Source organism: Gallus gallus, chromosome 21 (assembly GCF_016699485.2).
Source record: "Gallus gallus isolate bGalGal1 chromosome 21, bGalGal1.mat.broiler.GRCg7b, whole genome shotgun sequence".
NCBI classification, from domain to species: Eukaryota; Metazoa; Chordata; class Aves; order Galliformes; family Phasianidae; genus Gallus; species Gallus gallus.
In genome coordinates, this window is record NC_052552.1 from 320,251 (window position 1) to 333,484 (window position 13,234).

The 13,234-nt window shown below is 53.4% G+C and overlaps 1 protein-coding gene across 15 annotated transcripts in view; it reads right to left on the minus strand.

The window, feature by feature from the left end:
• Positions 1–13,234, minus strand: part of CAMTA1 (calmodulin binding transcription activator 1) — a 224,029-nt gene that overhangs the window by 16,520 nt on the left and 194,275 nt on the right. For 14 of the 15 annotated variants that reach the window (XM_040651225.2, XM_040651217.2, XM_040651223.2 and 11 more), the window contains 8 exons: positions 5,041–5,180; positions 4,619–4,815; positions 4,174–4,252; positions 2,933–3,248; positions 2,042–2,565; positions 1,504–1,691; positions 849–1,095; positions 318–389 (listed from right to left, as the gene is read on the minus strand). In XM_040651225.2, the coding sequence (XP_040507159.1) occupies positions 318–389; positions 849–1,095; positions 1,504–1,691; positions 2,042–2,565; positions 2,933–3,248; positions 4,174–4,252; positions 4,619–4,815; positions 5,041–5,180 (1,763 nt within the window). Of the gene's footprint in view, positions 1–317; positions 390–848; positions 1,096–1,503; positions 1,692–2,041; positions 2,566–2,932; positions 3,249–4,173; positions 4,253–4,618; positions 4,816–5,040; positions 5,181–10,864; positions 11,047–13,234 lie in introns of those variants that run through there. The other variant, XM_040651224.2, reaches the window with a different exon arrangement.

A 13,234-nucleotide genomic window follows, 5' to 3' on the forward strand; every position in this document is an offset into this window, starting at 1 on the left:
CCTCTTTTTTCATCTTCGCCCTCATCCGAGGCAAAACCAACTTCAATTTCACAATGAAATTTGGCAAGCAACTAGTCAGAGAACAGTCTCACCAGGCATGCATGTTGGCCAGTACAGGATATGTTACTGCCCTCTATCTCACAGCAAAACAAAATCCTTTCTAGGAAGCATCCTCTGAATTAAGATTCAGGATACACATTTTCTTCCCTTTCTGATTCTGCCTGAGCGGGGTAAAATGCATCCAGGAGGAATTCCCACTGCAGAAGGCTGTGTTTGTGGCACCTGTTTGGTTCAGAAAATCTGACTTCCTTGATTACCTGTTTGTATTTTCGGTAGCAACGCTGGATGACAGCGGCAGCCACCTCTTGCTGCTCCCGGAGTGGACGACCCTGTGCAGAAAAGCAGAGCAGCGATCATCAGACTGCGCCAAAACAGGACAGTGGTTTTTAACAGCAGCTCGCAGGGCACCAACTTCCAAATCCCTCCTGCTGCTGTTACATGGTCTGATCCACATCTACGCATTTCCCAAAGACGTCTCTACGTCCAATTCATGTCAGAGAGAAAACCCTCAAAATCGACCCCTGGGCTGAGCATGCAGCTTGCCACAGCTTGCACTTGGAGGACATTTTCTTGTGCCAGCACAGAACACATGCCACAACATGGGATACTCGCCCAGGTACAGCAGATGCTATGCAAACACCAACAAGTGAATGCTAAGAGCACTGAAAACGTTACGACAGAAACAGGTTTTTCTTGGTCCCTGGGGTGGATTTTGCCCACATGTTATTCTGCAACAAACTGTACTCTCACATCTAACGAGGAAGATATTTTATGTTCTGGCCACGTACCTTATATTTCCTGAAGACTGTCTGGACGAGTTTGGCAGCTTCGTAGAGCTCTCTCTGCTCATGATCAGACAGAGTCAACTGTGCAAACTCATTTTCTACCTTCTCGCTGGTGGATGCACTCAGAAATTCAGACCAGTCCGCTGCCGAAGGAAGGCTGGGTTTCTCAAAAGCTATTTCACTGATGGGTGAGCCTGCAGGGCTCAAGCTGGTGTTTGAAGAAGGGGTCAAGGGTTCACTATACAGATTTCTGAAATACCAAACCACAGGAGGAGTTATTGGCTCAAAAGGAGCTGGACTGGCATCACACACAAGGAATTCAACATTTGTGAGCTTAAGGGAGAAGCTCAAGCTCCCCTCTGCCTCTCCAACCAACACCCCGCATTTCTAAGCCTGCCTGTACTGCACTGCATCGGTTTGGCACTGGAAAAGAAGTTAGGAGTCAGCCCTTGTGGCATTGTTATGACTGTGCTACACCTCCTCTCCTGCACGTACTTTCATTCTTCCATGAATGCACAGCTGTGTTGGCAGTGACACGTTTGTGCAGGAGTGCACCCCTGGCTGGAAGCGCCCCCATTAAGCGCCACTGAGAAACAGCGCCTGCAGCTGCCCAGCATGCAGCCCACCCAAAAAGCCCAAAGCCACAACTCGCACCGACCTTATCTGTGCAGCACTCGGCAGATGATCGACATCAGCAAGGTAACTGGCCAGCCAGCTCATCGTGGTGCTCATGGCAGCACTCTCTGCTCTCTCCACCTGCGGTGACTCCATTGGCACAAAATTCTCCCGCTTGATCCTGTCAGGCGTCGCTTCAATAATGTGCTCTGCAAGTGTCATCATGTTCACCTGGGGGAGAGGAGAGCAAACTTTTGCTGCCTGGTAACAAGAGCCTCGTGTTTGCACGTGACAACCCAGCTTTGTGCCTCAGAGAAAAGCCGCGCCACTCAGCAGTGCAGAGAAGTCGTTAACCAACGCTCATTCACTTCCATCCCTTCTGACGAGGCACTGCAGGGTTCCACATCCCCAGCCCATTTTCTCACTGAGTGCGTGGGGAACCTAAGAAGTCTGGTGAGAGCTACGTGTCAATGGACAGCTGCTACCCACCAACCGTTGTGTGCGGGGTGAAAAGATACCCTCTGACAACAGGAGAAACTACACACCGACCGCACCACCGCTGCGGTGCTACGGCTGTTTACCTGCAAGTCATCCATGTGGCGTAAGCAGTCCTCATCCCCTGTATTGTCCCTATAGGACAAGAGCTCTGCATCCACTAACTCCCTGTCAGCCAACATCAGCACATTCATCTGCTCTCGCTGGCGTAGCCGATGGCCCACAGAGTCCTTCCCCAGTGCAGCGCTCTTCTGGCTCCCCACTAACTGCACCGCAGACACACCAATGTAAATGTCTTTTGGGTTCCATTTGATGCCCGCTTGGCTACCAGAGCCCCGGTATCCAGCCGCTTCTGGGATGTGCTGGGAGAGCTCCCGGCCGTAGTCCCTTATCCCTTCACTGGGGCTGATTGTCTCCGTGGTGGACTGCTTAGAGCTGGAGTTCTGCTTCCTCACACTCGGCTGTTCCAGGCTCAGTGCAGTGGAAAGCAGCTTCTCTTGCCGGGCTTGAAAATATTCAGGGCTCAGCTTATGTTTCTTGGGTGCAGGGTAATCTTTCTGAGTCTCGCTACTGTAGTAACTGGAAGGTTCTGATCTTGGTCGTCTCAGCTCTGAAAACAAACAGATCAATGGTCAAGTGAAGTATGCAGCAGGTGATTGCTGTAGGAACAACAACTTCTGCTGCAGAGCAGCAGATGGAAGTTCACGCTGTGCTCTGCAACACCCAACAGAGTATGCAAAGGAATTAACACCCAAGGAGGATATTATCCCAAACATTCTTCAGATACACACATCTTCCTAAAGCAGACATTCACTCCTTTTGTCAGTATTTACGAAAGAGCATGGAGCACACAATAGAGAGCCCCCAGAAAATAGCTAAGCATGGACAGCAGGGCTACGGGTGGCATCAGCCACCCAGGTGAGCTCCTTGCTCTAGGAGCAAACAATGCAGCAAACAGTGCCGTTGGGTTTTCTTACCTGTGTTGGTACTGGAAATCACAGTGACTCCCTTCTGAGGCTCTTGAGAGGCAATAAGCTCACTGTGCCACTGGGACACCCAGCTTTCTGTGCTGGAGTCGGTGCTCGAGGGGCACTGAATTCTGGGGTTCTGTCCAAGCTGACTTTGTTCATCACGCTGCAGCTGCTCCAAGCACTCCGCCAACTTCACGTGGCCCCGAGAGCGGGCAATTGCCAGCGGCAGCCTCCCAAGGGAGTCAGGGATAGAGATGGCTCGGCGGTCCCACTTATACAGCACAACAGCTGCATCCATGTGGCCCAGGGCACACGCCCACATCTGAAAAAACAATTGGCCCACTGTGAGATTTGCTATTTCCTTCTCTTCTGATCAATGCAGTGGAGACTCGTCCTCAGGTCACAGAAACCTGATTAGCAAACCACAACATGCATCACCACCAACGGGCCTTTACAGATGTCCTCTACAGACAAAAAGCCGTTACAGAGGATTAGATGCATGCTGTTCTCTCCATTAAGTGAGAAACCTCCACCCGCCATGTGAAGCTGACAGTTTCTCACCATCGAGGCACTGACTTTTAGCTGTGTCAGGCACACAAACATTGCTGCAGAGAAAGAATGGCCTCAAACAGAGATCTCTGTTGGTTGGGAACACTGCAAACAAACACTGCTGCTGTAAACTGGCACTTCTGGTTCTACCTGCCTTGGCATTGTACTTAAGCTCTTAGTCATGATTTCATGATTCCAACAAACAAGATATCGTGATGACTTTACAACCTCTACAGCAAAAGAGGAAAACCTGAAAGAAGGCACGTAAAGGCTTTAACCCCAGTATGACACTGGTGAGTAGACGCTGGGTAAAAGACAAACTAGAACCACCTGTCTGTTCCCTGCCCTCACATTACTCAATTACAGGATTTTATACTAGATATTAGGAAGAAGTTCTTTATCCTGGCACAGGCTGCTCAAAGAAGTGTGGATGCCCCATCCCTGGAGGTGCTTGAGGCCATGGATAGGCCCTGGGGTGGAAGCAGCCCATGGCACAGGGCTGGAACTGGGGGGGGCTTTAAGGTCCCTTACAACCCAAGCACTAGAAAGATGGTAGCACCATGTCTTAACATTCACACAGCCAGGACACACAGGAAACATCTACTCTTCAGTTTGTAACATACATCAAGAAAATAACGTCAGGAAGGACTCCAGAAGGACCTCAGACACCTTCAGAAGTTTCTGTCTCTGCTGCTTACCAGGGGGGTGCAGGAGAAATGATCCACATTCAAAGGGTCGACTTCCAGCTCCAGATCAATGCTGTCTGCGTGTTTGGTGCTGCAGGAGAAACAACAGAACAAATGATGCTCTGCAGACAAGTTAGGATAATTTCCTAAATGTACAGCTTTACCCAGTGCATCACACCACAATGAAGTGGCCACACATGTGCTCATGGCACACATTTACTACTCATGGTACCCCTCAACAGAGACTTTAAGTATGATACATCCAGTAACTGCACTACCACAAGATACAGGTCCTCCCAGACAAGGGGACAGGAAGAAGTCTGGGGACTTGGGACTGTTTGTAAGGGACAGAAGGCACAGTTTGTAAGGGACAAGTAGAAATCTGGAGCACACAGAGCTTTTATATGCTTCCATCATGTCTGTACTGACACCCAGGAGTCATCAGGCCGGGTCTTACCGCCATTTGATGAGGGTCTGGATCAGCGTAGCATAGCCCTGGGCAGCAGCTAGGTGGAGCAGCGTCATTCCTCGGAACGTCTTTGAATGGATCAAGTGTTTGGACTTCGCCCAGCAAGCGCGACTCATCATCTTCTCGCACACCACCACCACACGGCTCTCAAAGCAGCTGCCCAAGGTTCCCGTCCCAGAAACGCACTGAAACACCACACACAGCCCAAGGTGAGCATGGGGCAGAGCTGCACCTGCCCTGAGCAGACAACTTTTCCCTTGCAGAAGTACTGAGACTGTGGCAAACATGAGTGAAAGCCAACTGCTCTTAAAGACACCCACAAAGTTGCTCAAAAAGAAACAACTACACTTCTTTCCAACCCCCATCACATACAAACGCTGGTAAGAAACCAGGCACAGCAGGGTCCATACCTGCACCTGCGTTCCTCCATTCCCACTCCCATTGCTCCCGCCTCCTACTCCTTGCTTGTGCTGCTGGGAGCCCGTCATTTCCGCCATTCTCCTCTCCATCTGCTCGAGGCGCTCCAGTATCGACATCCTGAACTGGTTATCTGGGTTGAGGAAAGGCAGAATAAGGGCATTTCCATGGTAAGGAAGCTCAGTTTTTGGCAGCCTCCTGTGGAGAGCTGCAACCAACCGCCCTGAGAATCACGAAGGAGGTTTGCTCCGCTTGGAGCACAGGGATGAGGGCCCTGCAGCACCCTGCCTCTTCAGGTTGGAAAATACAAGTGAACCCTGAGCAAACAGAATTGTTCAGACAGCATCTCAGCAGAATCGCATAGAAATACTCTCAGTTTTAGAGCCCATCACTCTGCTTTCACAGCAGTACTGCATTAAGCTTGGCTTGCCTCCAGGCACCATGCAATAATAGCACCTGGAAGAAAAAGACTGCTTTGCTTCCTTCTGCACTTAGAATAAGAAGCTGTTAAAAAGGTCCACGTTCCTGACCTGACAGATGCACTTCCTTGGACAACAACTTCAGCCAAGCATCTGATAAAGGATTACCAGAAATCTCCGGGGATGGGCACTGATAGACCAGGAACACCGTCCCGCAAAGCAGCGTCCTGCTGTCTCTGCACAAACCTAAAGGATGTGTTAGTTATTTTCGCCTCCCATTGTAAGCTAGCACTGTGATGCAGCTAGTATTGCTTGAACAGTGGAGTGGGCAGAATGAGGCCGTAGCACTGCATTATGGCACTGCTAAACCTGAGACTGTAGAGATCTGCTCAGCAGGCGTCTCTGTGTCCACATCCAGTCAGTGCTGCTCCAGCTCTCCACAACAAAGCCCACCAGCAGCAATGGGAATCTGTGCATGACAGTTAGAATGCTTTTATCGGGTTTTAAAAGAGAAAGTCCTGTCTGAGAGTCCTGTTTATGTGCAGAGCCCTCAGCAGCACACTGCAGGAGTACCTGCCCCTCAGAAAGTGTCCTCACAGCTTCCAGTTGTGTGGTTTAAAGTGAGACTCTTAGAAAGAAATGGCCATGAAGGTAAAGGAAAGTGCACATCAGCACAACTCCCACATCCCAGATCCACCCGGACAGCCTCTGTCTGGCCCAAGAGTTGGGCATAATTAACTCTGAGGAATGAAATGAAGCGAAGTCTCCCTTCCTTCCCCGACTATTTATCAGTGAGCTGTCAGCTCTGTGTCACCTGCTGACTTTCCAGCCATTAGATAACAACAACAACAAAGCACCCATCCCGGCTGTGCCCTGGCAGCAGACACGAGCTCAGCTCCAGCACAAACACACAGTAATTCAGCACTTCTGTGGCTGTGTTTGAGCTGTGGGTTGGACTCGATGACCTCCAGGGGTCCCTTCCAACCTCAATCACTGACCCTGCAGTCCCACTTGGGCTGCCCAGGAGCCAGGAGCACAGGAGAATGCCGGCACCCCACTTCTCACTGCGGTCATCTGCCTTAGCTGAAAGGTGCCTTGTTATCAGTTGCCCTGTGAATTGCAAAGCCTTTGGGAAACGCTCGTCATGCGGATGCGCTCTGGCAGCCTCACCTCCCAACTGCAGGCAGCGCACAGCAGTGAGCGGAGCCGCGTTGCTCAGCGAGCCTTTGTTCAGGCAGTGCTGCAGTGTGCTGCAGTGCAGTCCGCTCCTCTGCCTCCTCCTTCCCATTGCCATGCAGAGCACGTATGCTGCAGAGCCCGACAGCGACCCGGCGCCGCTGAGCCATCCCTCAGCTGTGGGCTGTGGCACACAGCTCACGTCGTGGGGACACAGCCACGTCTGCAGGGCAGGGCAGCAGCTCCGTGCTGCATCCCACACCTGCACGCTCCCAGGCTGACAGCACTCGTGTTTTATTACAGCCAGGAGGAGCGACGCAGCCCAGCGACTGCAGCCGAGCCACCAACCTCACACAGACAAAAGTTCAGCATGCTCAGAAACAGCAGCAGAAAACAATTCCCATGAGATACAACAGTAGGCAGTGCAGACTGAGACACATAGTGATATACATGTAATTTTTCTTTACTAGCTCCAAACACTGTGCCACCGTCCCCAGACAGAAACGAAGAAAGAGAAAAAGGGAACATTTTTCAGGAAACAGTATTTGAAACAGCATCTGGTATTCCTATTCAGACACCTGGGCAGCACTCCCGGGAATTATTTAGGACAGCGCTGCCTGGTTTTGGGGAGCAGAGGGTCTCTGTTGGACCCAACAGGAGTCTGAAGAACAGATATTAGGAATTTGAACCTGTAACCCTCGGACTCTCACCGGGACAACAGTGTTTTCCATGGCTAATTGTCAATGACTGCTCAGCCTAAAGGCAGATCAGAACCATGCTGTTATTAATACAGTGGGAAGGGAATTAAACCTTCTGGAGCTTCAGCACGGAGCCAAGGGAGCCCTCCTAAAGGCTGGCAGAGGCTGCTGCTATTTCTCCAGTCTGAACTGGAAGGCTCCAGGCAGCAAAGATGGAAACAGGGTGGGAACGCACAGCAAGTCTCTACACTGCCCATTTCCCAGGTGACGTAATGCACCACCTAAGCACAGAACAAAGACGCAGCTGATAGCAGCAGCGGAATTCTTTGCATACAGCACAGCTCCCGCACTGCTGAGAAACCAGCAGAGCTACAGAGACAACCTCTGTTCCCATGGCAGACTCAAAGCAGCCCACCCGCTCACAGTGCTCCTGATCTGCAGCCAGCTCCAGGACCTGCCTGCGTGCAGCCACAGCTCCGTGCAACCATCAGCTCCTTGCTGTGCCCTGCAGCACCGCTCAGCACCCTTTTAATGTAACCCCCAGGGACCACCATTCTCCAAGCCCCAATTTTGTCAGCTTCAGTCTAAACGTTATCGCTTCTGTAGTCTCCGTACTGGGATTTGCCACGCTGTATCTGCACAGACATCAGCAGTGTTGAAAACACGGTGTGCAACTGATGCCACAGAAGCTGCCGTGAGAACATCACTGCCTGTTCGTGTACCCCTGGGCTCAGTGTGCTGATTGCCAGCAATGCATTATCAGCCAAGTCTCAGCAACAAAAACAAGATGAAAGTGAAGAGCAGAGGAAAAGGGGGGGGGGGGGGGAGGAAGGTGCAGTAATTTGTTTTTACCTTTACCACCAACTGTTTTACATTGCAATAATTAACAGAAGGGCTGTAAGCACCGCAGAGGACGTCCAAGACCATTTATCCCTCATTATTTCTTATTTTGCTAGGCAAATCCTTGTGTTTGGGCTCACCTCAGGGGCAGTGGGCAGTCAATGCTTAGCATGCAAGGAAAATACATCACCACTGTTTCTACACTCTTATCTTTTATCTCCAACAGGGGGTCTCCAGGCAAGTACCCGTGCACTGAAGACAAATGCTCAACTGCACATAAATCGAGCTGTCAAAACAAGCTTCTCTCTGTCTGCATTACACAGGAAATGTGAGCTGCTAAGATTCCCTGCACTGGAAGCACCCAAACTTCCTCCAAACACAGCAGTGATGGGCGCAGATGCCTGTGCTGCCCAAGGCCAACCTCATCCCATCTGCTCTCACCTCTCTAAAACCCGGGACAACACAGAACCAAATACCTTTTGCCAATGTAACATAATTTGCAGACTGGCAGAATTCATGGGTTTCTCAAACTGTTCTTCAAGGCTGCCTCCAACAGAGCTGATGAAAACGACTGCATTTCTGTATCTGAAACACCTCCTAACTTATAGAAAACAACCTGAACTTGCAGTCTTCTCTGGAGATTATTATTCTACAAATTTAGCCATAGAGGTCTAACTCCGAAGGCCCACACGTAACTCCTGGACAACATATTAACTTAGGAGACCTGCCCCATCATGCCACAGGGCCGTTTGCACTTTTGGTGCTCTCAGTCCTCACAGTGGAGCAAGACACTGTCCCATGGACTCACTGACTTGGAAGTGCAGCAGAACTCTCCATAGTGGCACCTCTTGGCAGGGGACGGACCTCCTGAGAAGACACACAGCTCCACGGCATGGCAGTGCAAGCAATCAGCACGGAGGGGCAGAAGGAGCTGCTCAGCCAAAACCTGACCCACCCAAGGATCAGTCTGAATCTACACACATATGCACCCTGTGTTAAAAGGCAGCCAACCACAGCACTTTCCAGCACTTCCCAAGTCTTTTCTCAGGTGAGGAGGTTATGGGGTCACTACTAGGAATGCATGTGATTGCTGATACCAGGTGGGACAGCCTCCCTATAGAGCTACCAAAACCACACAGCCACACTGCTGCCCAGCCATGCCATCCCACCAGCAGGCAATAAGATGCTCAGGGCTTAAAGGATGGAGCTCCCACCCTAAGTAGCACAGGGAAAACAAGAACCAAACCTGGGGTAAACACCTTGTGCTGCAGAAGGCATTCACAACCGAAGCACTCCCTGTGACAGCACACACCCCCATCCCCATCTTCCAACCCAAGTCCTGTCCCAAAAACAATTATTACCCAAAGCATTTTGTGCCGGGGTTCTCACTTTTCAGGCTACACAGGCTGGCAACAAACAGTGTCCCCATTTGGTGGGCAATGGCTCAGACCATGTTCACTGAGGGATCAGCACTGAGCTGCTGTTCTCATCTCTGCATGCTGCTTTACTCACAAGTAAAGAACCCAAAGGTACTTCATTACTGCTCTCTTCCTATTTTACAAATGATTGGTTGTTTGCACATAGCATCCTGCTCAGTTCCTCCGTACAGTAAAAACACCAAACAAGTCAAAGCATCAGTTTGACCTGCTGTGTTGTCAAGGAGTCATCACTGTCAGTAACACCCTGGTTGGGTCTCCCAGAAAGAGCTGTTTAACGGTGGGAGCTCTCAGGTAATGGTCTCTACCATCAAACAAAAGCACTTACAGTTTCTCCTTAATGTTGCACAACATACGGACGACCCTGCTAGCCAGGGAGGTCACCAGCAGGCAGAGAGAAACGCCACAAGTGCAGGAAAGCACTGATCACACTGAGCCCAAGAGACAGGCGAAGGTCTGCGGTACAGAGAGAGAATGTCAGCATTGTGCCATTCCCACCCAGCAGGAGATGGGGGTGGGTCAGGCTGACTTTCCCCCCTCAAGTGCCCATCTCTGTCCATAACCTCCATAAAGCACTTCCCGGCTGCTCCAAAATTCGCTGTGCTTTCCCACAGGTGCCCACACCATACGAGATGTGCATGGAAGCACACAAGGAGCCACAGCCCACGGCACGCTGCTCATCTGCACGGCGGCTCGCGGTGCTCGCAGTGTCTGCCTCCTCCAAGAGGGGCTGCAGCAGCTGCGTGCAGAACAACACTGAAACAAACCGACCCGCTGAAACCGGGCAGCAAAAAGAGACCGAGACCTCCGGCACCGGGAGCTTCTGGAGTCAGACATCAGTCCCATTTCTCAACTGGGAGCAGCCCAGGCGGTCTGAGTTACTGCTCTTTCTGACGAAGCGCCCTGCAAAACAATTTTGGGAACAGGTGTGCCGACAGCATCCCAGCTCCTTCGGGAAGGTCTGGGCCGTTCCGTTCGTCATACCCACTCAAATAGGAAGCCGCGAGCTGGAGGCGTCACGGCGCTCTTCTGCACGTGCGGTGCTCCTGCGAGCGCCGGGCCGGGAGCCGCACCTGTCCGTGACAGCGCCCGGGGAGCAGGGAGGAGGGCACGGCAAGGGACCCAACCCCAACAGACACCGCCGCGTCCCGCAGCCCTTCGCCACCGCCGCACGGCCGCCCGCCCAGCGCGCTCCGCCGCCCTCCCCGCAGCCGAACCGAGCGGCGATCCCCGCTCTCGGACACTGACCTGGGCGCCTACAAAGGCATCGGCGGCGGCTGCAGCCCGCGCCCGGCGGCGGGGCAGGACGGGCCCGGCTCTGTCTGCCGCGGCTCCCGCCGGGCTCATGGCATTCCGGCAGCCAGCCGGAGCCCCCCGGCGTGCCGCAGCCTCAGCGGAGCGCTCCCCGCGGCGGAGCGCGGACCGGCGGCGCGCAGGGACATGTTCCGGCGGCAGGAGGAGGAGGAGGAGGCGGCGGGAGCCGGAGCGGAGCGGCGGGCAGAGCTGTGGCGCGGGGCGAGCACCGCCTCCGGGCTGCGCGGGGATGCGGCACTGCGCGCTGGGACTGCCACTCCGCGCCCCGACGGCGGCCGTCCGCCGCCCCGCGGCTCTCCGCCCTCAGCCCACGCCGGGGCCCCTCGGCGCCGCCATGGCGGGGTGCGGGATTTGGGCCCCGTCCCGCGGCGGCGCTCAGCGGCGGCCCGGGGCTGCGGCGGGCGGGAGGCAGCGGCCGCCGCCTTCCATTGTGTGCGGCGGCGCGGGCGGCGGCCCGGCCCTGCCCTGCCCCGCTCCGCGCCGCTCCTGGCGCCGCCGGGCCCCGCCCCGCCCGGGTGACATCACCGCCGCCAGCACCGGGCTGGGCGCGCTGCCGGCCCCGAGCAGCCGAGCTCCGGCACTGCGGCTCTCGTCCCTCCGTAGGCGCTGCGAGGCCGATGCGCGGAGCTAATAGGCGTTAACGGTTCCTTCGCGTCGTTAAAAGCCAACGCGAAATCCCCGAGGAGCGCCGTGCGGTCCCGTGGTCCGGAGCCGTCCGGGCACTGCGGCGCGTCCACCGGCAGCGGTCGCAGCCTCCAGCCGGGCAGCAGCCGCAGAGACCGCGGCGCTCCCATCTCCACGCCTCCACCGCAGCGAAGCAGAAAACAGCGTCTGGGAAACGCGGTCGGAACACCAGAAGGCGGCTTTCCCGAAACAGGTGCACGGGAGCTGCCTGCCCCTCATGGCTGGACGCAAAGGGGCCAAAAATGCAACTCTCGATGAGAGTACGGAACAGATAAAGCCTTCACGTATCTTCGGACCAAACCAGCACGAGCACGCGGTGCCTGCAAGGTCGTGTTGTCTCCATCTCACACACTTCCATGCTAGAAACAGGCATCGGGTCCTGGTGAACAGGATCCCATCGGCTCCGCACACACAGCCTGGGGGCTGCCTGGGTGCCATGCATGCCTCCGTGTCACTCCAACAGCACCGAGCCATCAAACTTCTGCATCTTCCACCCGGGAAAGGCAGCCAGAACTCACTGAGCACCCGCAGGCTGGGAGAGCTGCCTGTGATGCTCCCTCCTATCAGTACTGTTCAGTTCCCAGCACAGCTCTGCTTGTCCTACCCATACCCAAACCTTCAGCTCCCTCACGTCACCCACCCAGACCTTTTAAATGCTCTTTGACAATTTAACTGATTCCTTCACAACTTCTTTCCTGCGGGTGCATAAGCGCAGCTCCAAGGAGCACGCATTGTGGCCTCCTCCAAGTGCCCCATCACAGCCCATGCCAAACAAACACCACTGAGTGTGTTTGTCCGTGAGTGCCTTTGAAAAACAGCAAATACTGCGGTGGGAAGCAAACACACGGGAAGCTCATACTAAAAAGCCTTTCTAATCTGCTAGCTGGCACTGTGAGATCTCTGCCCTTCAGGTCAGAAGGGCTTTTGTTTGCTCTTCATTTTTCTTGAGAGTGCTTCTCTACCAACAGCAAACGAGAGGAAGCAGCAGCAGCAGATCGTGCTGAGGTGCTGTGTGAGCATGGGGGGATCTGCTGACACTGCTTGGGACAGGAGGAGCACCAACACACCCCAATGTGCAGACAGATCCCTTCATGCTCCTTTTTCCTGCTGCTGAAAACTTGGAAACTTCTACAAAGCTGTGATTCCTCCTGAAGGAGAGAAGCTGAAGGGTTCTGGGTATCTGCAGGGCTGAGAAAAGAGCTGATTTATTGTTGCCTCAGAGTGAAAATCCAGCTCCCCTTCATAGCATGTCCTTGTCTTTATTTTAAAGGGATTTGGGGATGACACCATTTCTGCAGTATGGTGGAGTTTGTTAACCCCGTAGTGCTCACATGGCTGAAATAATTACACACAAAGGAACTCAGAGTGTTCCTTTGGATTGGGTAAAAGGATATTAAAATCCTGGTCAGTACTTTGGGACTACGGAGAGTGCTTGGCATCCTTCCCTCGAGACCACAGAACAGGCAGCAGGACAAGGATTTAATGCAGTGCAATTAGAAGCAAAGAGAGAAGATGAGGATTTGTGTATTTATTCTACTGGTAGAACCAACTCACATTAGCTTATAGCTGAATGAACATCTGTACTCTCCGAATAAAAGCAAAGATGTAGCTGGTCCATTA